At 49.9% G+C, this 24,859-nt stretch overlaps 1 protein-coding gene across 1 annotated transcript; it reads right to left on the bottom strand.

Moving 5' to 3' along the window:
* ITM2C (integral membrane protein 2C) lies at positions 1-23,764 on the bottom strand. The gene is made up of 6 exons (XM_014870278.2): positions 23,606-23,764; positions 9,130-9,267; positions 7,420-7,608; positions 7,039-7,149; positions 3,341-3,491; positions 1-1,797 (listed from the first exon to the last, which is right to left on the bottom strand). Exons 1-6 carry the CDS (start codon positions 23,717-23,719, stop codon positions 1,706-1,708), a joined length of 795 nt encoding a protein of 264 aa, XP_014725764.2. The 5' UTR covers positions 23,720-23,764; the 3' UTR covers positions 1-1,705.
* Between the last annotated feature and the right edge of the window lie 1,095 nt (positions 23,765-24,859).

The raw sequence follows: 24,859 nt of genomic DNA, 5'->3' as shown, positions 1-24,859 counted from the left end.
TCAGAGGTAAAAGACTTTATTATCCCATGGGTTTTTCCTAAGAAGTAAGATTCCCACCAGACAAAATATACAAAGCATCTTATGTTTTCTTTCTAGACAAGTGCATTCTCATCCTATGGAACAGTGACGACATTAGTTGACCCCAAAGAACCAAGATTTGTCCTTAAAGCTGCGGGACTGCACAGTTAGCACATCCAATGACCACGGAAATCATGCAGAACCAGAGGGGAGGGCAGGAGGCCTGTATGGTCACCTGAGTGCAGGCTCAGGCTTCTAGAAACGAAGAGAAACACAGGGCTTAAATTTACCAGTTACTTCCATTAAGTGAACCAATTCTCTGACCCACTTCTTGTCATCCTCTTGGCAATTAAAGCTGGGGCTAGCAGCAAGTTATTGATGGGAAAACACAATGGTAGAAAAGTAAATACCCATCTGGCAGTGGGAACTTTCCACACCGACCTGCAAGAAGTGCACATAATTCTTCATTTTACATCAAGCTTATAGCAGAATGAAACCAAAATGTCCTCCTCTACTTGACAGAAATTAGTATTTATAGCTATGTTTATATAAAATAATAAATATTCAGCCTCTAAGGACATACTAATTCCTATTGCATTACGTGACCATCCTGAGATCCTGTTTTGTTTTCACATAATTAACTCATAGAATTAACACTCAAAGGTTTAAAATATATTAACTTTGCATTTTGGTTCTGCTGAGTTAATGATTGTACTTGCATTTACTTTATCCTTCCTCTTCCAAAACAACAAGCTCATTTCAACAGATGGTGAACAAGTCCAGATTTGCTGGAAACCAATTAACAACTATGTGCCAAGTTGAAACTCACCCCATTCTTTCAAGCCAAAAAACTGCCTGCATTTCAAGAACCCAATTAGTTTTAACTACATTTATGGAACGAAGGGAAGAATATTTAATTACTCTGCAATTCTTCTATCTGATGATCAATAGAAATGCAGTTTTGTTCAAACAATTTCTCTGCAGTATATTGATCAGCTGAATCTTGCCTTGTATCAGTATCTGTACTCCACTGGTGCCTGCAGATAATGTGATACACAGCTGGACTACAGTGATTACTATCAAAACAGCTTTCACTGGAGGAGTTACACAAGAATACACACTGTTAAAAGATTTGAAAAACCTGCTTCTTCACTTGCCAGTAACTATCAGTTCTGCTGCTGACACCACCTTCCCTCTGCTGAGCTCTCAAACTGCCCTGTCTGTAGCCTCACAACTATTCCGTTCCTGTTTAGGTTTAGGTCACCAGCACCTAAATGGAAATCCTCTTCTTGTACACACACCCTCTGTCCCAGTGCCACAGCAGCCTCAGAGCAATATCCCAGACTGAAAGTGCTCAGCCAGGAAAAGAGCACCTATTTCCAGCATTCCTATTCCTCAGCCCTCCTTTCTACCCAAACCTGCTCCCAAGAGATTTCTATCCTGTGGTGTGGAAGAAGCTGCATCTACCCCCAGTTATCTTTGAGCACTGTGTAAATTTAAGCCCAGCAAATGTCTTGGGTAGGTAGCAAGGAAGAAAAGGCCACAAAGGACCCCAGAGGTTAGAGCTGCACAAGCTGGGGGGAGTATAAAAAGTAGCCAGATTACCATGTCTAAAGAGAGGGCTGAGAGCATGTGTGTGCATGTGTGTGCAAGCAAAGCCAAGGAAGGTTACATCTGGAGAGTGGCTTCATGACTTTTGGCAGATAACAGTTTCGACCACAAAAGTGTTTTCAAAGTGACGAATACGATTGCAGTTTCCAGCCTCACGTCGACTGATACCTAGAAGTGATTTAAAGAAAGGAGAGAGGTGAATCAACAAATGATAATCTGTAAGAACCAAAGCAAGGGGGGAAAGAAAGCAGATGAGATGCAACTTCTGAACACTGAAATGTGGGGACAGCCCGTACGGAAAGCAGCATTATCTGGTCTTTGGAAGAATTAACTATATTCTCTAGGATACAGTCCTGCAGTGAGAGCTTCCATGGGCTGGAAACAGCTGGTTTCAGCTGACAGCATCTCAGTGTCATCTCAGGGACCAGAAAGCCTCAAGAAAACAGCAGAAGTCACGGGCTGATACAGAACACAGCCCTGGATGTAGCAAGAAGTGTTTAAACAGCACTTCCTCTCGGGCTGTTTGTACCCCTGCGTGCCTGATCCTGCTCCTCCCTCTTACAGCAAACCTGTGGTGCCCCAATGACAAGCAGGACTGTGGCAGGGCTCCACGAGAGCAGCAAGCAGTGTGTGCTAGCAGCTCCTCCATGTCAGTGCAGCTCCCATTGGGAAAGCACAACCAGTTACAGCCATGGGGACCTCTGCACTCTGCAGCTGCCCCAGAGATCCAAACCCAACTGACTGCAGGTCCATGTTCCAGGTGAGCCTTTAAGTATACCTTAAAAGCAAATTAATACACATACTGGTATTAAAGAGTATTTTGCAGCAATGTTACCATTTCAATATAAGGTACATATTGCTGATTTCCATTAAATCATTTTTATGCAGTCCAATCTTCCCTCTTCACAACGTTTTTCCATACTATTAGAAACTTAATTAATTAAAGGCAATTTGCAGATCTAATCTGCACTGAATAGCTGCCACTGAATCGGGTGCCTTCATTAGGAACATTTTCCAAACAGTTCCCAACAGTCCTGCTATTAGTTCAGCCCCAGGAGACCACGTGTAAATGAATTGCTGTCTCCTGCAACCATTTTTGCAGTTTCTATCAGGCTGATGGACGACACAAACACAGCAGTCAGCACCCATTTGCAGCAGCATCCTGAAGTTGGGTTTCCATTAAGTGGACGGGAAACACCTCAAGGGAAATCCCCAGAGGGAAACCCCACTCTGGCCATGAAGAGGCCAGTGCGGCTGCACCAGCCACAGCAGGGCTGTGATGTGGGGTAGGGAGGATGGGGCAGGGCTGTGATGTGGGGTAGGGAGGATGGGGCAGGGCTGTGATGTGGGGTAGGGAGGATGGGGCAGGGCTGTGATGTGGGGTCAGGAGGATGGGGCAGGGCTGTGATGTAGGGTGAGGAGGATGGGGCAGGGCTGTGATGTGGGGTTAGGAGGATGGGGCAGGGCTGTGATGTGGGGTTAGGAGGATGGGGCAGGGCTGTGATGGGGGTTCAGGAGGATGGGGCAGGGCTGTGATGGGGGTTCAGGAGGATGGGGCAGGGCTGTGATGCAGGATCAGGAGGATGGGGCAGGGCTCTGATGGGGGTGAGGAGGATGGGGCAGGGCTGTGATTCAGGATCAGGAGGATGGGGGTTCAGGAGGATGGGACAGGGCTGTGATGGGGGTCAGGAGGATGGGGCAGGGCTCTCACGTCGGCGGGCGCCGCGCCGCCGCAGCCGGTACGTCTCCTTGCCGCTGCACAGGCGGTAGATGAAGGAGCCCAGCTGCTCCATGTCACTGACGTGCTCCGTGGCTATCATCTCCTCCTGGATTATGTACGTCTGAGGCAGGTATGTCCCCTTCTGAAACGACAGTTTCCACCCAAATCGGGCACAAATACTGCCACGGTCTCCTCCCTGAACGCAACTGTTTCATACAGAACACCACGGAAAACCAAACTGCAGAAAATTCATTCACTGTTGAGGCTCAAGCTCCACTTACTGAGACCAATTAACACGTGTCCTTGTCCTTGCAGGAAATTGTCCCTTGCTACTAGCAAAGTGCACACAAAACAGATTAGATCCAAAAATGGAATGTTCATATAAGGGGTGAAGTCAGTGTAGGATCAACCCTCTTATAAACTGACCCAAATTTTAGAGCAGGATGCCCAAAACTGTAACTCTGAGAGTACAACAAACCCATCTGGAGAGAAATAAAAGCTTAACCAAAATTCCAGAAACTCCACTGAAATGTGCACTCTACATTTACTTCAAAAGGCAAAACCCAAAATCACCAGCCCAGCTCAACATTCCAACATTCCCCTCTCCTCTCTGGTCCATTCAGCACAGCCACAATGATGTCCTGCCCTTCAGGAATGGGGAGTGTCCTGCCCACAGGAATGGGAACTTGAGATGGGCCATGAGCACCACATTCAGAGAAGCACTGAGCTCTCCACATACCTTCATTGCCCCAGGAACATCTGGGGCAGTGACATTCCTGCTGTTGGGGTAGAGACCACTATGAAGACCAGGGTGATGAGTGAGGTGTCATGGCAGAAAGCTACCAGGGGATGGAAAAAATGGGGTTTCTATGTGCCCCCCACAGTTGGAGGTCGCAACTTTCCCTGAAGGAAAAAGTTCAGCTCAGCACTGAAGACTCTCTGCAAGCTCATTCCCAGGTGCTTAGGGCATCTTTCTTGTTTGGACACCACTGTAGCAACAAAGAGCTGTGTAACAAGAGCAGCTTGGGTCAGGGGGCACTTGTGAGTAGATGCTAACTAGATCATGAAGCAATGAGTCACCTCTGGTCCCTTTTCCTTAAGAAATGTCAAGGAAATAAAAGAACTGTCAGACCCTGGGGCCAAGGTAAGCATAATCAAGGTGAAAAGGAAGCAAGAGCAGCACCATTACAAATATCACCTCTTCTGTTTTCCAAGACTGGTTATCTCCACAGAGACATACCTGGAAACACACTACCTTAACTCACTGCTGTGCTCTGGGCTGGCACAGCCAGGTGGATCAATAAGGCTGTCTTCTAATACTGCAGGATAAGACAATTAGTGCCAGTTTGTACTGCACTAACACAACAGTTCTGCAAGAAATTCCACTATTGATTCTCAGGGGTAGAAAGCAGGGGGGCTGTGAGATACGTGCAGTTCCTGGCAGGGCCTGTCACAGTGACAGCCAGGGCTGGGGCTCAGGATGTGCTGTGCCCTTGGCCTGGAGAGAAGGCCCAGAGAGACAGACATGAGCACACAGCCAGTTTCTTCATTGTCTCAGACTGAAATAACTGTGGCAGTGAAGAGGGAATCACCACTTCTCCATCACAGGACTGTGCATCAAGAACAATACCTTCAAGTCTCTGCCAAGAACTTTCAGCAAGCTAAAGCTCTGAGCACCTTGTGCTCTGCAAGAGTGGATCGTCCATCACTTAACTGGGTCACCTCCAACCTCCTGCTGCTGCACATGGGAGCAGCCCTCCATCCTTTCATGCCAGACACTGATGCAGGCCTGGTCACTGAACTGTCACACCTGTACAGAATAAAGCCTGAAAGAAGCAGGTGCAGGGCATGTGGCAGCCACTCTGCCAAGGGGCACCCTGGCACCAGGCTGGCCGGGAGGAAAGAGCAAAGGAGGTTCCCCAACTCCCTGTGCTGCACGGTCTGCTGGAGCAAACCACTGGTGTTAATTGCTGCTCAGACCCTGAAGAGCTCCAAAATGAAACTTTCTGCTGGTAATCAGTCTCATTCATTAGGGACTGACTGCATTCAGAGATGCAGAAAAGGCAAAAGTCTCCAAGTCCAAGGACCAGCAAAGCTCACCCAGCATCCAAAAGGCAGCACTTCTGAGCAGGGGGCAAGCCATAAGGTCATAAACATCCTCATGCAGCAGGAAGAAACTTGAGCTTTCTGCCTGACCAGCAAGCCATCCCCCCTGCATGTGGCCATGAAGATCACAGGCCCACAGCTAATTCAGCTGGGGAGGGACCTTAGGACTTTACCCTGTCTGGTTTTGAACACCTTCAAGAATTTCAAGGAGGCAGCACAACCTCCCTGTGCACCCTGTTCCACTGCTTCACTGTCCTCATGGTGAAAAACTTTTTCTGAGCCCAAAACCAAGCTAACCACTTCAAAACAATGTCTCTAAGGTACAGGTTAAAGCATCCAGAGCACACAGATTGGACACTGCTGGACATTCATCTCAGTAATCAGGAGGTTATTTAAACCCACACCTGCTTTGGGCTCTTCAAGCACTGAAGACCACTTTATTTGTATTGTTATCCCCTTTTTAAATTCAATGACAGTGCATCATTTTCACTGGCCATGGGTTTATATCTGTTATTTTAGGATGTGACCAGCATTCCCAATTTCTCAGTCGTCTTCTCTCAGCTTGTACAACCCTGCCTCTTCCATTTCACTCTGTCCCAGGGACTGGTCACCTGCCACAGTCAGCAGGTGTGACAGGTCTGGAGCGAGTTGTAAGTAAACGTGTGTCCTGCCCCAGTGGGGCTCCCAGCACATTCACCAGACAGTCACAGTGCATGGAACTGTGAGGACTGCTAGGAAACAAACTGGGAGTCTGACAGGGACTGGAGATCAGGCATCTCTCCAGGTATAACTGTTTGTCTCTGAGCTCACACTGCAAAGTTCACCACGCTGCACAGAGCAGGAAGCGAGCAAAGGAAATTTAAGGAAGAATAAGAATTAGATTGTCTTTTTTTTTCCCCTTTCTTTTAAACAGAACCTCCCAGGAGTGATAAAAGGCCCAGGCTCAGTGCCTTGATTTACCTGCAGAAGACTGAGACAGATATGTACTTTTGCAGTCTGAAAAATCCTGTGCTTTTTTCCTGCTGTGAAGATTAAATAGTATTCTATTTTAAGATGGCTGCCTTCAGCAGCACAGGCTTCTGAACTGAACAAAATCTCTGGTACTAAACCAAATTAATGCTGGCTGTGAGCACAATTGCATGAGCCCAAGGCTGGTGCTGCAGCCCAGCAGGGAGGGCAGCAGAGATTCTCCCCCAGAAAGGTGAATACTGAAGGCCTGTTCCTCCCCAAGGGACACTGAGAGCTCTGCAATTGGCGAACCACAGTGCAAACCACAGGAGGGTGCACGGAAGGAATTTTTTCTTTTTTTTTCCTTTGATTCCAACAATCAGTAAACACCAGAGAGAAGGAATCTGCTGCTTCTCTGTGTCTGTCTGGTCAGGCTGATCACCATGCCAGCGTTACTGTGCTGTCTGCACAATCAGTATGTCAGCTAAACCTGCTGAAGCCTTCACTTGACATGAAGACTCAGGGCCAAGGCTTATTTCCCCAGACACAGCAGCTTTGATTTCCCAGGAGCTGCCAGCTGGCACCCAGGAGCCAACTCCAGGAAAGCATGCAGAAAAGCAGGGCTGCAGCTGTACCTTCACGTTGACCAGCAGCTCCCACAGGTTGCGGGGAGGCATCACGATGGTGGTGTTGAGCTCGATGACGTAGCATTTGTCCAGTGTTATGTCATGATACGCTGTCAGACCCTGCGTTCCAAGCACAGAAATGACACAACTGAGCCCTCTGCAATCAGCTGTGACTGCGAAAATGGGTGAGAAGAGGGAATTCAGGGAAAGCAGGAAACTGTGTTAAGCAAACCTCCCTACCAAGCAAGTAGAAGAGAGGGTTGGAAAAACCCAGAGAGGGCCTTGGGCAGGAGAGCAGCTCAGGAATGTGACAACAGTGACAGTGCTAGGCCATGAACACGGAGCTGGTGCACACAGCTCAGCCCCCCAAAGGCCCCAGGAGCTCCTTACTCGCTGGAAATCGTGGATGATGTCTGCAGGGTCGCTCCCTCCAAACTGGGGCACTGGGACATTGATTTGCTCGTAGTTCTCTTCAATGTAGATCTTGACATCTTCGTGCAGCTCCAGCTGCCCTTTGAAGGGCGAGTAGAGCGAGTCTTCGTACAGGACACCGCAGTGGAACACGCTCTCACGGGGCAGCTGTGGGGACAGACCCAGGCAGAGGTACAGCACACACACCCCTAACAGCTCCAGCAAACATGGGTAGGAATGTACCCCCCCTGGGTAAAACATTCATCAGATGCTTGAAGATATTTCAAGATCAATCTTTTTACCAGAGAACATTCTCGGTGAGCCTAGTGCAAATTACCCTTGTGAAACGATCACACCTCACCTCATGCTAGCCAGGTCCAAAGTGAATAAAGAATTCCCTGTCAGCTTTCATGAAGAGTAATTCAAAAAGGCAAAGTGCAAGCTCTTATATTTCTCACCATGCTGTTCACATTCCCCTATAGCCACGGTTTCCAGTAACTGCATTTTTCTACAGGAGGCTTAGAAGTTTGGGCTGAGCAGAGCATCAATTCTAGAGGCCCTTGTAGCTTGGAGTGGCAAATGCAACAAAACAAAGTGGATTCACCTCACAACAAAACAGGAGCTGCTTCTCTCTGAGCAACCTGGAAGGTGTCCCTGCCAGGGCCTCCCTCAGGGCCAGGGCTGCTTCTCTAGGGAATTGCCTCCACCAAAAGCCCTGTGACAGGTACCCTCACCTGAGACAGGGCTGTGTGTGAGGGGGGAGCAGCTCTGGGGCTGTCAGAGCATTTCCAGATCAGATGTAAAGGAGAGCAAGTAATAAGGCACCCATGATTCTTGAAACAAAGACTGCAATTTAATTTGACAGCAAGGAAATCTATGGACAAAAGGAGTATATAAAAAGACTCTTCCGCTGAGTGGATAAGTGCTGGCTGCAGAGATGAAGGCTCACTAACACTCATTCACTAATAGCCACTCCACAGCACAAGGAGCACTCCGGTGCAAATCAGTGCTCTGGGGTTTCTTGGTTTTCCTCCTTAAAAAGCAGCTCTGCCCTGTCTCATTGCCTCTGTTCTGACCTTCCACTGTGCTGCCAGCCCAGTGCCTTGGCCAGGCCAGGCCAGGCCAGGCTTTACAAAGACTACAGGGAAGAAAAGGTGCTGAATGTAAAGGAGGTTGAGAGCTCACTTTCTACATCATCTCATCATCTCCCACTTAGTTCTTACTTCTCTGCTTGCTTTATTAATACCAGCACCTATTTTTGTCACACCTACAGAGTTTTTCTGTGCTAGAGCCTACAAAACCTACTGCAAAAAGCTGTTCCCTTGCCTGTACCCCCTGTTCTCTCCAGGCTTGTTCTCCCCTCACAAGCCAGGCTTTCAGATTGTCATACCCCGGAGAGTAGAGATGTGGAGTTTAAAAGGTACAACAGGCAGGATATTTTTATGCAGTTAAAAAGAAAGCACAACAAAGCCATAAGGGAAGGGGAGGGTTTCTGGAAGGCCCTTCCTGGCACTGGGCATGGAGGTCAGCCTGAGCCTACCACTGAGGAAATGCATCATCTGCAGTGACCAGCAACCTGGCTCCTGAGTCACCACAGTGCAGGGCAACAAAAGCCAGCAGCACCTCTCTCAAAGGTGGTCTGGCTGCTCAGGCTGATGGAACCAGAAGTGCTTCCCAAGTTGCTCTTACCTGGGTGATGAAGAAGTACCTGTACACGTACATTGATGCAAAGACTAGCCCCAGCAGCAGCACAAGCAGGCCCATGGTCAGGTAGCACACCCCACTGAGCGATGACCGGCGGCCCTGCGCCGCGGGGACCGGCTCCTCCTGAGGGACACAACCACAGCACTGTCAGCTGCTGCTCCAGGCCACCACCATCCTGCTCTTCCATCCACAGGGTGCTCCAGAGCACCACCATCCTGCTCTTCCATCCACAGGGTGCTCCAGGGCACCACCAACCTGCTCTTCCATCCACAGGGTGCTCCAGGGCACCACCAACCTGCTGTTCCATCCACAGAGGTCATGCTGTGCAATGAACAGGCGCTGCAAAGCTTCTTCACACCTGGTGACAGTATAACACTTCTTGTGCATTTTGCCTCCCTTATCCCAGATACATAAACTATATACATTATATACATATATATTTATATGTATTGAGAAAAAAAAGTGTATTGAGAAAAAACTGTGTGTGTGTGTGAATATACACAGCATATGTATCACCAGCTTCCCACCAATTGTTCAGAACAAAGACAAGCTTTGTTTCAGTGGGCGATAAAGACTGACCAAAAATAAAAAATAAAATCAGGAACTAAGACTTCCTGGCTACTGAATGTAACAGCACTTATGTATTTATAGTCAATTTTTTTGTTGAAATGCTGCCACTCATGGTAGAATTTCTCAATGGAAATTTTTGTGATGGGAATTACTGGTCCCAGAGAGGTATCTCCTGGCCCTGCTGGATGAGCTGACACAAACTGATGCCCTGATCTCAACTTCATTTTCAAGCACATTGCAGCATAGCTCCCAGGAAAATGGACAGAGCATCAAAAGAAAACATGCCTGTCCTTTTCAGAGTGCTGCCCAATCTATACAGGCAACAGCCAGCTCACCTTGTCACAGCCCTGAAAACAGAGGGCAGTGCAAAGGCAGGGGTACCTCCCGGACACAGGTCATCCCAACCTATGATGCTCTTGTTTTTACTACCAAAATAACTCTTCAAAATGTTAGGCAGGAAGATGTAAGGCCTTTCAGAAGCAGATAAAAGAAGCTGGTTCAGAGATGCCCCAGTTTCCACAGAGAAGAGCTGAAAGCTGCCCTCAGCTGAGCAGGCAGGCAGGGGGGAGAGGCACCAGGGAGGGCTCTTGCAGATTAACTCCCTCTGTGCAGTTTGTGGTCTCATGTGTTTGATTAGACAGACATTCTCTCCACAGCTACTTGGAGACTGCTACGAATGGCAGGAACAGACTGAAAAGCAAAAATCAGCCTCTCATTTCTAAGGTCCCTCACCTCTTCAAAGAAGAGATGTTTCTCCAGGATAACGTGGCCAAGACCCACAGGGTGATGCCAGTGCCGAAGCCCCAATGGGAGAGGCCTCTGGGCCCCTGCCACCCTCTGGTGGCATCAGACGAGCTCTGCCCAGCCCGGCTGGCAGCAAACACCTCTCCTCCTTTCCCTACCTTGGAGCAGCCCTTGTGAGAGCAGCAGCTCAGTGTCAGGCTTGGAGGCATCGCTCCTGTCCCAGACTAGGACACCCCAGCATCACTGAGGCACCCTGGGGACCCTGCCAGGTGGGCATTCCCTGCTCCTGCCCCGCACCTGAGCTCCCCTGAGATGCAGGAGCAGGGGCAGAGCCAGGAGCCTGCAGCCCCTCTCCCGCCTGCTGCACTCCCAGCCAACAGGGACTCCTCCACATACTGAATTTTCTATTCCTAGCCACATTCAGCCTGATAACTGCCAAGACCAAATTGCTTTGGGGGAAGCTACAATTCCAGCACACCTCCAGGAGAAATTAATCTACATTTATTTCTCCTTCATCCCAGCTGCTGGAAGACCCACAGCACCTCTATTCACTGCCAGCTCCCTGCACTGAAGGATCACTGTAATCAGTTTGCTGCTGCTCCTCTAGCAAATAAAGGGATGAGCAAGCTGAAAAATATCACATTTTTCTTCTCCTTCTCCAGACAATGGGCAGCAACTCTGACAAGCGACAAAGAACAGGAAAAAAAAGAAAAAATCACATTACTAGAGGAAGTTTAAAGGCTTTCTGACATGAACCACTAGGACAAGAAAGTCATGCTGGATGTCAAGTGTTTCACAAAAACAGCTTTCCCCAGATACTTGTCACCACAGAAAGAGTGCAGATGGTGGGGGTGAAGAGGAAGAAGAAGATCTCCTGCCACTGAAGCAAGGCTGAGAAAATGTTTAATGCTCTGCAAGTGAACCATATCCAAAAGGTGCCAGGTTGCTGTGGTGGTTAATGCACTGCTGCTGCTGCGGTGGGCTGCCAGTGCTGATTCCAGAGAGGGCTGGGAGAGAGACTTCATGGGGACACAGCAACACAAAGGGCAAAAAACACCACTCCCACTAAAACAAAAGCTGTGTTTGAGGAATGGTAGGGAGGGGAAATAAGCCCTCAGTGGTTTGCTACTTGCTAGGGCAGCTCTGTCTTCTTTGCATGACCAAAGACACTGTGAGATATCTCACCTCTCACTGCCAAAGATTAGTTCTGCTCCCTACAAAACATTTCTGGCTCCAGAAAAAATGCCTGAGCTTTGCCTTGTGGGAGAAGGTGGGAGAAGCAAAGCAGAGCTTTGCTCTGGAAGAAGTTATTAAACAAACCCCCAAATTCTGAGGGAGGAAAGAAGAAAAATCAACAGCAATCATTCTGATGGAGCAGCAATTTAGGCAGTGAGGTTAAAAATGCAGCCAGCCAGGCCAAAGGGAACAGTTAGCACAGTCCTGCAAAATACTGCGTAAAAATCACCTGGAAAAACCTGCCTAAAAAGGTGTCTCCATCTGCCAGCCCAGCAGACAGAAAAGCCACCAGCCTTTATCACTGTGAATAAATGACAATTAAAAGCAGCTACATCAGTCTGCAGCTCAGCTTGGGGTTGGAGGCATCCCCAGTGCTGAGAGTCCACGGATGGAGCAGTGCACAGCCTGCTCTAGCAATCTTCACCCAGGATAACCAATCTGCACCAGACTGGAAACATCCAAGAAGCTTCTTCCACAGGCTGCTGCCCTGCTCGTGCCTCTACACACCTCCTTTGCCACATGACCCCCACTCACTGCAGTAGAATAGTTTACAAACTCTAAAAACCAGAAAAATCCATCACAGCTGACTTCCATCTTTCTTGCCTAGGAATGCCTGGCTCCCCAGCAAGGGGAGAATCAGACTTGGCAGCAGGCTTTTCCTGAAAAGCAGTTCATGCCTTCAAGATGTGCATTTCCAAAGCACAAAAATCAAAATATTAACAGACAAAAATGCTGTGCATTCACTAGATGTCTAACAATATTCTAGAGAATTCATTAACCAGACACACCTGCTTGCAACAAGCCATCCTATTAATTTTCTGCCCTGATCAAGCCTGGGGTTTTTTTGGCCAAGAGGAATGGGAAAGGCTGGGGACAAAGCCATCCCTGGGCAGAGGCAGGGACAGGTATTTCAGCTGAGTAAATGGGCTTTCCTCTTTTCATTGTTTTAAACACAATATTCCAAGAGCTGGACATATTTTACACAAAAATGAACATAAGGCCCTTCCTCCCCTCCCTGGGCCGGGCAGAGGACAAACAATCATTTGTTTCTCCATGAAAGAACAGAAGGAAAAGCAACAGCAGTGGCAGAAAGGCAGCATGCCCACGGTCCAGGCACTACAGATGTGTGGGAGCATGCAGAGACACATCCTCAGCTCTGCAGGGTATCCCACTGCCACTCCACACAGTGATTTCTTCTTTGCTCCATTTCCCTTGGCAGTGCCACCTTGCTGACCCTTACAGAAAGGGGGCCAGCTGCTTTTCCAGTGGAGAATTTCAGAAGAGGCAATGGCTAGAGCTCCTTATGCTCTGCAACCCAAGGGGAGGCCACAGCTCGCTCTTCCCCTGCATGGGCAGTGGGGGTGAAAAAGCACCCACCTGCCACAAAGAGCACCTGCACATCTTGGGCTTTTGCCTGGCATTGTTCTGCTAATCCTTCATTCCGCTGGGAAGAGTCAGAGGCAACTCCAGGCACAAGCCTCAGCTCCCAGACATGCTGACTCTGCCTCAGAGTGCAGGCATGATTGCTTTCAGACACTCAGCCCAGCAGACAGGATATTGGAATATAAAAAGGAATTCCTTTCCTCAGATAAACAGGCTCTTCACCAGGACTCAGTGCCCTGCCAGCTCATGGAACAGAGCACAGGCAGCAAAAACACAGATGGGAAAGGATGGAGAAAGGATGGAGGCATGATACAGACCATGGGGTAGAAGAGGCTTGAAAGTAGCCTGAGGGTTGGGAAGAAGTCCTAATTCAGTCTGTGGATTTTCTTTGGAACTTCAGGTCTTGCTGAGGACATGACGAAAATTGGTGGTGTCCTGTTATCCCTGCTTGGTACTAAATAGTTAAGGAAGAGTTCTCCTACAAGGGGGTGGTGGACAGAGGCCTAGCTGGGCACAATGTCTGGTCCAAGGTTTGGAAATCAAGTTCAAAGGCCACAGTGAGTCAGACCAGGAAAACATCCCAGGCACCTGTGGCTGAGCCAACCCCCCCAAATCCACAGCACCAAGCCTTTGGACACAGTACTGGAGGAGCTGTTCACAAGAACCATACCTGGTGAGATGCTGCCTTTGGAATTTCTCATTAATACAGGAGAAGGTTATAAAAATAGAAAAGTGACATTATTGCTCCTTCATCACCCATGTCTCACTGAAGATGACAGAAGTGAGAAAATTAAAGTTGTCGTGTCATGCCTCGATCCCTTCCTGAGTTGCATATTGCCTTTTCTGCTTCTTCAGCTTTGGAAACAGCTCTGAGACCTCCACAAATCCTTCTTCCTGCATTTCTGAAACACACTGGTTTGAAATCTTTCCTTTTAGGTGTGGCAGGGCCTGACAAACAGGAGACAGAAATTGGCAAGTGCCTAAATATACACCCCCAACAGGAAAAGAAGCATGGGGTGACTAAAAATAGTAGATGTGATTTTGATGACTGACAAGTGAGGAGAGAAATGCAATGCAAAGGGATGCAGTTTGGAGAGCAGTGCCATCTGAAATATGCCATCGCTCTCTGGGACACTGTTAAAGGGAGCAGCAGCCTGAGCTTTCAATGTTTGATGCACTGACATAACTGCAGACACTGCCATGGCTCCCTCAAAGGATACAGGCCCCAAACTTAAGAAACCCACATCAGAACAATCTAACTTACCTTGCTGTTCACTCATTTCTGGTACACAAAGGCCAATATAGACCATGGGAAAAGAAAAAAAATCAGTTCAAGGTCGCTACCTCCAGCACATCAAGTCCCATATTCACAGCAAAATCAGTCACTGCTTTACAAAACATAAGGACTTGCAATAGTGGCACCTCCACAGACTTCAAGTAGAAAAGCCCACAGGTGACTGCTGGAGAACTGCAGTGCTGCCACTTACAGTAGGTGTAAGGTGGAAGGGACTGACCTCTCCTCAGATGTGATGGCTTAGCTTTGAGTGTCCCCTCTCGGGAGAGCGCCCCCCAGGCCTGTATCGAGAGCCTGCTCTTTCTGCACATGAAGCAAAGCCCTCTCATCAACACCCCCCAGTGCCAGCACCCCTACTACCTGCAGGTGCCCAGCCATTAATGCTGCTCCCCTGCTCCAGGAAAAGCACTGGGGAGTTTGTGGGATAAGCTGTAAGGTGAAGAAATCCAGAGCTGCCTCCCGAAGACAACCATGCCTGTACTCAGGAATTGCAACCAGGGGAGCTCAGTGGTGGAGAGCCCCCAGGGATGGCTGGGTGGGCAGGCAGGCTCCAGACTGGAGCACCTGCCAAGCCCTGCAGAAGGGAGGTGAGAGACTACACACAGGAAAAAGGCAGACAAAGGAGGACAAGAAGAGGGAGAGGAACAGAGGGAGAAAATATCACAGCAAAGGCATCCTGGCATCCATCAAAGCACCCCAGACACTCCAAAGATGTGCCAGATGAACAAAAAGGGAGAGGAGAGGAGAGGAGAGGAGAGGAGAGGAGAGGAGAGGAGAGGAGAGGAGAGGGGAGGGGAGGGGAGGGGAGGGGAGGGGAGGGGAGGGGAGGGGAGGGGAGGGGAGGGGAGGGGAGGGGAGGGGAGGGGAGGGGAGGGGAGGGGAGGGGAGGGGAGGGGAGGGGAGGGGAGGGGAGGGGAGGGGAGGGGAGGGGAGGGGAGGGGAGGGGAGGGGAGGGGAGGGGAGAGGAGAGGAGAGGAGAGGAGAGGAGAGGAGAGGAGAGGAGAGGAGAGGAGAGGAGAGGAGAGGAGAGGAGAGGAGAGGAGAGGAGAGGAGAGGAGAGGAGAGGAGAGGAGAGGAGAGGAGAGGAGAGGAGAGGAGAGGAGAGGAGAGGAGAGGAGAGGAGAGGAGAGGAGAGGAGAGGAGAGGAGAGGAGAGGAGAGGAGAGGAGAGGAGAGGAGAGGAGAGGAGAGGAGAGGAGAGGAGAGGAGAGGAGAGGAGAGGAGAGGAGAGGAGAGGAGAGGAGAGGAGAGGAGAGGAGAGGAGAGGAGAGGAGAGGAGAGGAGAGGAGAGGAGAGGAGAGGAGAGGAGAGGAGAGGAGAGGAGAGGAGAGGAGAGGAGAGGAGAGGAGAGGAGAGGAGAGGAGAGGAGAGGAGAGGAGAGGAGAGGAGAGGAGAGGAGAGGAGAGGAGAGGAGAGGAGAGGAGAGGAGAGGAGAGGAGAGGAGAGGAGAGGAGAGGAGAGGAGAGGAGAGGAGAGGAGAGGAGAGGAGAGGAGAGGAGAGGAGAGGAGAGGAGAGGAGAGGAGAGGAGAGGAGAGGAGAGGAGAGGAGAGGAGAGGAGAGGAGAGGAGAGGAGAGGAGAGGAGAGGAGAGGAGAGGAGAGGAGAGGAGAGGAGAGGAGAGGAGAGGAGAGGAGAGGAGAGGAGAGGAGAGGAGAGGAGAGGAGAGGAGAGGAGAGGAGAGGAGAGGAGAGGAGAGGAGGGCAAAATGAGGAGAATACCAGGAAAGCACATGGGCGAAGACTGCCTGAGGATCTGCCCTGGCTTAGAGGGGTCAAAGCTCTGCATTAGCAGTGAGAGGCATCTCAAGGAACCCACACATGGAAGGAGAGTCCTTCCAGGCTGAAGGGCATTTCTGATGCTCTAGGTCAGAAAAGGAAAAGTGCATGCACAGACAGAGAGGAAAACATACACACACACACATATATATATATATATATATGTAGGGTGCACAGTTTCCAAGGCAACCAAAGTCCCTGCTCACAGCCCTTGAGCAGTGCCTGCACTGGCCACCCTACAGCATTTCCACAGAGAACACAACTGATGACTTTTGGACTCAAAGACGCCTGGAAGCAAAAAAACAAAAACCCAAAAGCAAGCCTGTAATTAAGAGACTATCACAGCTGAAGGCAAAAAAGTTGCAATAAATGAATCTAATCACACCTTTGAGTGACACCACAGCACGTGACTAGCAACAAAGCCACCTGCCTCAGGAGTCACTTCACAGCACTGGAAATTAGAATATCAAAAACAACTACTGGCTAATTAAAACCCCCAGCTTTGTTGCTATATGACAAAGACAGCAGGATGTTAAAAATGCAGCCTAGCATGTGGGAGCTCTTAAGCACTCAGTGATCATATTTTCCTTCTCCCTCATCAGCAAGAGAGATATAAATCCCCCTCTTTTCTCCTTTTTGCATCCCTTTCTGGAACTGAGGGGCTCTTTCTCCTCCCTCTTTGTACAGGGGTGAGGAATTAATTTCCTTTTTTTTTTTTTTTTTTTTTTGGCGGAGGCATAACTTCCAGCTGGAATGATTCCAGCCTCCCTCTCCTTCTTCCCAAGAGTACAACCATTCAGAGCATTAGCAGAGCCAACAAAGCCCCTGGTAAAAACAAGGCTGTTCTCACCACGCTCACAGCTGAAGCCCCGAGCATCATGTTGAACAGAGAGGCAGCCAGAGAGAAAATAAACAGCTGTGACAAAGTGGCAAAAAAATATCCCAACCTGGGCATTTAACAGCCTGACTGCCAAAATACTGATTCTGATAAACACAGTCTGATTTCCAGGCAACTCACTGCAATGATGGGGAAAATCAGTCCTTGCCACGGAGCAGCTCCAACACCATAGATAAAAGGCTCTGGAGCACCTGGGAGAGAGAAGGAGTGACCACAGCCATGTGAAGGCCATGGGTTGTTTAGGGGTTTTAGGGTTTTTTTATTAAAGACTCCCTGAAGTAGGAGGTGGCATTAAAAGAATGGGAATTTTCCCCAGGAGAAGAAGGGAAGTTAAGCTTTGGCACTGGGTCTCACAACCTCTCCAGAGCAATGAAAGGCAAAAGGCAGCTCAAGCAAGAGCGAAGCAGAGCAGCTGTTCTGGGAATAGGGGAAGCTCTTAACCTGAGAGGTTGGCAAATTTAAAGAGAGCCTTGACTCAAAGGTAAAGACATCTGCAGGTGGCCAGACACCTGACTCCTTAAAAGACCTCTCACAAATGCCAAAAATATTCCAGAACACTGCGAAACTGAGATAAGGAAATGCCAGCAGCTTTCAGCTTGCTCTTGGTGTAGCTGAGTCTTCCTTCTCCTCCCGGGTGAAGGGAAGAGAAGCTGCTCCCAAAACCAGTCTGTTTGCTTCTACCATCATACTTGGAAGAAGCAAGCCACGAGCCTGGGTGCCCCCAAAGTGCTGAGCTGTCCCTGAGGACACACACCCTTCCCTAGACTGCAGTTCTGCAACAGCTCCCATGTAAAACAAGCCCACCTACCATGCGCCCATGCAAGTGGCCCTGGGCACAAGCCAAGAGAGACAGAGGCTGAGTTTGTGAGAGTTGTGGAGGACTGGGTGCTGCGGAAACACATCTGAAAGCAGAAAATGTGGCAGGGAAAAGACACATCAAAAGGTTTCACACTGTTTCACCTGTTTTTCAACTCTAGTGATGCCTTTGGATACTAATGGAGCACCAGTGCAGAGCAACAGCTGGGCCCAGGACTCACCTGGACACTGCCACTGGGCTCTCACACTGCTTTCCCCAGAAAGCTCTGTGTCTGTGTACTATTTAAAATCACAGCACCCACCTCGGAGCTTGCACAGTAAAGGCAGGAAGAGATGGTCAAATCAACCATTCTGGATCTCACCAAGAGAAGCCAAGCTCTGCTGATCTGGCTATGGCCAATGAAGCCAGCACTCCCCTCCTCACTCTTCCTCTAGATGTGACTGATTCCCAAAAAACTGTAAGAAAGGACACAGCCATGCCCAAGATCACTGAAGGTCCTGCCTACTGCTGGTTCTGAAGAGAAGAGGGGCAGTCACAGCCAGAAACCAGCATTGATCACTCTGAGCAGAGGGGCTGAGTCCAGCATCTCCTGGAGGGCAAGTTCAATCACCTTCAAGGAACCAGACTTCAGCTTATAGCATTTGCTTCTTCCCTGAAAATCAAGACTTGCACAGTGTCACACCATAAAATGAAGTCATTGCTCCCCTCTGGAACACTGACAGCTATTATCTTTTCTCCCAGCAACAGCATAGGAAAACTCTGACAATCAATCCTACACTTGAAAATTCACCACAAAGAAAAGGTGTCTAGTTTAACAACAGCAAGAGAGAGGAGGCAAATTTACCCTTCTCTTTGTTGTTCAAACTGACTTCAAAGGTAGGGCATGGCACCAAGGAAGACAACTCTGAAAAGCAAGTGCAGAGAGATGAGTGAAAAAATCCAGCACTCTCACACTGTCCTCCCTCAAATGGTAACACTGGCATTAAAAAACTCCCCAAACATTCCTAGGTTCTCACACATCACTTGGGAAGAAAATACACGTCTACAAGTGAAAATGTGTTTTCCATCTCCTGTAAACCTTGTAATGAGCAAACATTTGGTAGCACAAAATCAGGAACTGCAGAGCAATGCACAAGAACACCTCATCCTCCATCTCTCCAGACCTGGCTGCAGTACCCTGCTGGATGCAGCTCCCTTCTTCTGGGCTTCTGTCCCATACTTCCTTTTGCTTCATTTGTACCCTTTGAAACTCCTCTTTTTAAAGGTATTTCTTGGTTTTCTGTGTTTGGGCACACCAAAACTGCTGTTTCCAAAGTGGGTAAATGCAACACAGGCTCTTCCCAGGTGAAGAGCTCCTCCATGCAAAGCTGGGCTGGCTCCCCCCAGCTTTGAGAGAACACACACCTCTAGACAGATATTTCCAGTTCCTCTGTCTCCAGCTCTTCAGTCTGCACCTCTCTGGTGAAAGACAGCTATAGTTTTCAAAATTTGGTTGCATTTATAACGTATCTACTTGGAATAGACATTCTCTGTCCTAATCCCTCTGCCAGTTTTAGCCAGATCCTTTGTCATGCTCAGCTGGAATATCAAATATTCATGCCTGGAGTCCAGTAAGACACTGAAGTCCAGTATTTCATTACAGCAGATCCTGCAAAGGTCCAGAGACAATTTTTTTTCCAATTCAGATCTTTTCCTTTGCTTCCAAGGCATTCCCAAACCACAGAGAACTAAAACCAAATGACAGTGCTTCTCTTTCAGCTGACAACTCTGTACAGGCCACAAAAAGAAGTTGTCACTTCAGCTCACGTGGTTATAGGAGTGTTGGGCAAAGATCAGGAATAACCTTCTGTTACAGGAGGCTGCTTCTTCAAATTAGGATCTACCATATCCAACTCCCTAAGCCCAAACGTGGTGAGAACCCCTGCAGCTCGAGAGCCTCCAGCCTGGACTCAAGCCTGCAAACATGTCAATGAGCACAATCAATGCACACTGCTCCCAGCGAGTCTTCCCTTCCTCTCTCTGAATTTACAGCTTGCTTTGTGAAAAAGTCTCTTTAAAAGACTCTTCCTCACATCCCCTTCCCTCGCCATCTGTCTCCCACCTCACAACATTCTGCAAGGAAGTGGCTCACAAAGCCCAGCGCTGCACTGGCATGGCAGAGTGCCCAGGCTGGTGTGGCTCTGCTTTACACGCCCAAAGAGCCACTGCTCCTCCACCTGCCCCTGAGCAGGAACCCAGCTCTGGAGCACCACTGCTCCAGGTGCACCAAACCCCTGGGAGAGCCACAAGTGGCACTGCTGTCCTGCTGCCATCATGAAAGGCTGATCCTCTTGGGCTTGCTCGGGCAAATGCAAAGCATTCCCAGCTCACCATGCCCAGCTGAGCAGCAGGAAAGGCAGGGGAGCAGGGACACAGCACCAGCCCCAGCAGTGAGGCACTATCTGACTGCTCAAGAGCTCCACACCCACAGCAGACCTGCTCCTCAGTGGGGAGATGTGCAGCCACAGGAACAGAGCTTCCCGGGCACCAGAGGGGCTCTCAGGGCTCTCTGTGCTCCCCACAGGTCTCCAGGCTTTGCCCTGCTATTTCTGCCAAACAGGGCAACCCCGCTGGGTATGGGAGCTGAGGCAACAAGGAGGAGGCTGAGGCAGCTCAGCCAGCAGCCAGAAGCTGAGGCACCCACCAGACAGAGCTCCTAAGGTGCAGCTACAAAGACACTACACAGACACGGATGGGCTGGATGGATCCAGTGCCAGGCAGCAAACAGCTCCTTGTGGGAAACTTCTCCACACAACCACGAAGGTTGGGATCCAAAGACCACTGAGTCTTGTCAAGACTTTGGAAATGCAGACGGGATGAAAGGCACAAAATCAAAGCCTGGTATTACTGCAACCAACCAAGAGCAAAACATCAGACACACCCTGCAGACACCATTGTGTGCACCCCAGAAAACCTTCACAGCCCCCATGCCTGTCTCTGCCAAATAATGAACAATTATTAGAGGGGTGCACAAGGGATCAAAAAAAAAAACCCAAAAAAACCCAAGCCACATTTTGACTAGAGAGCTCCAGCCATAAGTTTAATTTGGTTCCTGTGGGTTTCAACATCCATCACAATCACAAGGAATACATTTCCCAGGCTAGTTAAAGACACAGCCTATGTATTTATCTCCATTTCAGACTGCAAATATGGAGTTAAATGAAAACTCACCGAAGACTACTTTACATCTGAAAAAATATTTGCCAATGGACACAACGGATTATTTTACTGGCTGCATAACCTCAAGCTGCCTTCTGCTCAAGGCTGCTACATCCCCACTGTTCCTACTAATGACAAGAGTGTTTCTTCTATATGCTCTTAAAGTCTTGCAACAGTCTCAAAATTATGTGGATTTTTCTGACAGGAGTTTAAATTGCATATTCTTCCTGATTCAAGCCAAGCTGTGCAGGGGAGAAACAAGGCTCAGCACATGCAAGTGTGCTGCCACGACTCCTCACCTACTACTTTTCAGGACACATTAGCATCACAGACATCTTGCTGCCTGCCGCATCTTTGCATTCACCGAGCACCTGCCAAAATTCACAGGCTGCGGAAGCTGTGCTGAATCACTTCCCAGCTCTGGCTCCTATCGCTGGGATTGAAGTTATGAGATCAAAGAGGAAAGGAATGCAGAGCATGTTGTTTGCATGTCACCAATGCCATTTTGCTGCAAGGCAGCTAGAGAAAGACACACACAGACAGAAATCATTGGCAGCAGGAACAGGAGTATAGCATGAAAGCCTGGCCATGGAAAGACCAACACTGCAAGCTGGGTGTTTTACAAAGATAAAGCTCCAGCTAAGCCCAAGCACTCCAAAGAATCCACTGTCATAGCCTGAAAAATATCATCAGGAAGAGGCCACCTGATGCCAGTGGATGTGCTGCTCCCTGGACATCCTCACGCTGCACAGACTCTGTAACCCACTCCTGCCCTTATTTCGTGGGTCTCATGTTGATGTTCTTACATGTCTGTCTGCTGGAATCAAGAGACTGTTGAAGAGCCTTTGTTCTAAATTCATGTTTTTAAGTTCCTTTGTAGCTCACAAAGGTGGGCTTAAAAGAATACCACCATGCCTCCCAGGAGTCAGAGAAAGGCCCAAGGCAATGCCAAAAAAACAAAATTCATTATTTGCTACCTAAGCCAATTTCATACATCTGGCAGGACCTGAATCAGAATAATTTTGATTTCTAGGATCTGGCAGCACTAATGATAGAAATAAGTTTCTGTTACTTATATTACTTTTTAAACTCCTTTTCTCACAGTGCTCATGAGAAATAGATAGATCCTGCCTGAACTCATGCAGGATCAACAGAAGAGCTGAGTTTCTGGCTGTGGAAAGCTGGCTTAATGGCAGGATGAGCTGGAAGTCCAGTGTGATTGTCAGCTTCCAGGGTTGGACATGAGAGGCTGGAAGAAAACTAGCACCTTAGTTTGTAATTAGGAAATACAGTCAGGAAATCACCGAGGTCACAGTTGGCCACGTTCCCCCAGGTCTCTGCAGAGCTCCTTGGTGTGACATTAACAGATGTAACCATGACAGACTGAGCACAGCCAGACCCTGGCAGCAGAGCCGAGAGCTGCGAGCACATCGTGAGTGATGGCAGAGATCATCATGGTGTAAGTGACCCCCTGAACTCTGCAGAACAGGGCAGTCTCCTGGAGCCCCTACTGCAAAGCACTTCTCCAGGGCAATTTCCACAGGAGCAGAGCAAAACCATAGCTCGCATATCGTTTTTTGAGTCAGAGAGATACTAGGGTTCAATAAAGGATCAGACCACATGCACAGCCTAGAGATTTGTGAGGAATACAGAAACACCATTCAGGACTCCTCCTCTGAAATGGAAGCGCTGTAACAAGGCAGCCTCGATGCTGTGGGTCAGGCCCAGCTCAGGACAACACGCTCACACCACACAGTGTGGAATTCACCCAGCAGGTCCACCCTCGCAGCAGGGCTGGCAAGTGGGGTTCTCCAGCACCACAGACTTCAGAAACACTCAACTCCTGCCAAACACAGCAGTGTCTGGTTCACTGGCCATACGACCACTGGAATGTGTCCGCACTGCCTGACAGCGCCTGGCCACGGCTCACACAGTCCGGGAGAGACCCACAAGGCTCTACCCCAGCCCCAGCCCATGTTCTGCATCTGCTGTGGATGTTCCAGTGCCTTCGTTCCCCTAGTGCCTGAAGGAGTCCCAAACCCTGCAGGCATGAGCGCTTGTTATCCCTCTCCTAACCATCACCTGAAGGCAGCAGAGCAACTCCACATCACCGTGTCAACTCCCATCTGCAAAGCACCTAGAGTCGTGTGCTCTTAGCCACTTGCTTCTCATCTTGCTCCAGCACCATCTGTTTTCCTCCTCTTGCCTCTTCCCCGTGCCAACCCGAAGCCTCCAGAGATGTCAGGATTTGAAATCCACCCATATATGACCAAGCCGAAATTACATTCCCGCGGGCTAAACCACCCAAAGCGATGAGTTCTGCAGTCACTGTGTGCGCTGGACACTCGCTCCGCTGCCCAGGGACAGCTGCTCGCGCCATGGCGCCCCTACCCTGCCCCATCCCTTCCTCACTTCTCTAAACTTCGGTGCCCACCAGCCCCCGCAGCCGTCGGTGAATCCGGACACTTCTGCCGGTGCGTGTCCGAGGCAGCACCACACCACCCGCACCCCTCGTCTCCCGCCGCCCCTCGCCCCCGCCCCACTCACGGCGCCCGGGGGCAGCAGCACGGCGCCCGCCACCCCATCGCCCCCCGCCGCCTTCTCCTTCTCCTTGTCCGGCTTGAGCGCCGCGGGCGGCTGCTGGACGCCGATCTTCACCATGGCCCCGCTCCGCCGCCGCCGCCGGCCCCGGCACCGCCCCGGGGAGGGGCCGCGCCGCGCCCGCCCTCAGCGCACGGAGCCCGCCACGGGCACCGGGCGGGTCCCAGGCCCCCAGAGCCGCCCCGAGCCCCTCAGGGCCGCCCCGGTCCCTCCGAGCCGCCCCGGTCCCCCAGAGCCGCCCCGGTCCCCCAGAGCCGCCCTGGTCCCTCAGAGCCTCCCCGGTGCCCCCGAGTCGCCCGTGTCCCTCAGAGCCGCCCCGGTCCCCCAGAGCCGCCCTGGTCCCTCAGAGCCTCCCCGGTGCCCCCGAGTCGCCCGTGTCCCTCAGAGCCGCCCCGGTCCCCCAGAGCCGCCCCGGGCCCTGGCAGCACCGTCCGGCCCCGCTCTGCCCGGCTGGGCTGCGGGACACGGAGCGGGTGCAGTGGCACCCCGGGATCTTGGGGTCCGGACACGGTCAGTACTGCCCGTGGCACTGCTGACATCGGGACAGCAAAGGGGAGAAAACAAAACAAAACTAAACAGCCCCCGAGCCGAAAGATGCATCAGCCTGCAGCAGATGTACACAGAGAGCAGGGGTTACTCTGGGGAAAGCCGAGACAGCCCAGCCGCTCTTGGCTTGGAGGCCACAGAACAGAAGCCGTGAACAGAGAGCACTCAGGTGGCCTTTCCCCCAGGATCAGCTCTGGACGGCACCACAGATGGATTACTTTCATCCTGGGGACAGTGACCCAGAAAATGCCCTGTCTGCCAGAAGCAGAGTGTGGCATGCATGAGAGAACTTGGGGGAGGGTTGGGTTGCTTTTGTGCCACCAGATGACGGCTGGGGAGCAGCAGGGAACACAGCAAGGAGTAAAGAACACATGCTGACACTTTCGTTAAGTAACAAAATGGAAAAAAATACATTAACAAAACCCTCTCTGCCAGGTACAGGTAATAAGGAAAGTAGGAAATTGTCAGTGGATAAACACAGCACTACCCTTACATTGATTTGGTCTACTTAAACATAGAATTTATTTATAATAAAGTTGTTATGAGCATTTTCTTTCGATCCAGACGGGTTCATTATGTACTGAGTGCTTTACATCATGTTTTGAACTAACCCATTGATAAATTAGTGCTAAATTTTATTTGTAAAAGGCATCT

This window comes from Sturnus vulgaris, chromosome 10 (assembly GCF_052056855.1).
Source record: "Sturnus vulgaris isolate bStuVul1 chromosome 10, bStuVul1.hap1, whole genome shotgun sequence".
NCBI classification, from domain to species: domain Eukaryota; kingdom Metazoa; phylum Chordata; class Aves; order Passeriformes; family Sturnidae; genus Sturnus; species Sturnus vulgaris.
The sequence above is the reverse complement of the archived record's forward strand: the minus strand, read 5'-3'. Positions and strand labels throughout refer to the sequence as shown.

What these genes read in the sequence shown, in the direction of transcription:
- ITM2C (XM_014870278.2), bottom strand. Translation starts at nt 23,719, where the DNA reads ATGGTGAAGATCGGCGTCCAGCAGCCGCCCGCGGCGCTCAAGCCGGAC. An exon ending in AGCTGCTGGTCAACGTGAAG is followed by an intron (nt 3,492 to 7,038) that starts GTACAGCTGCAG and finishes CTGTCGTTTCAG; the next exon opens with AAGGGGACATACCTGCCTCA. An exon ending in GCGGCGCGGCGCCCGCCGAC is followed by an intron (nt 1,798 to 3,340) that starts GTGAGAGCCCTG and finishes AATCACTTCTAG; the next exon opens with GTATCAGTCGACGTGAGGCT.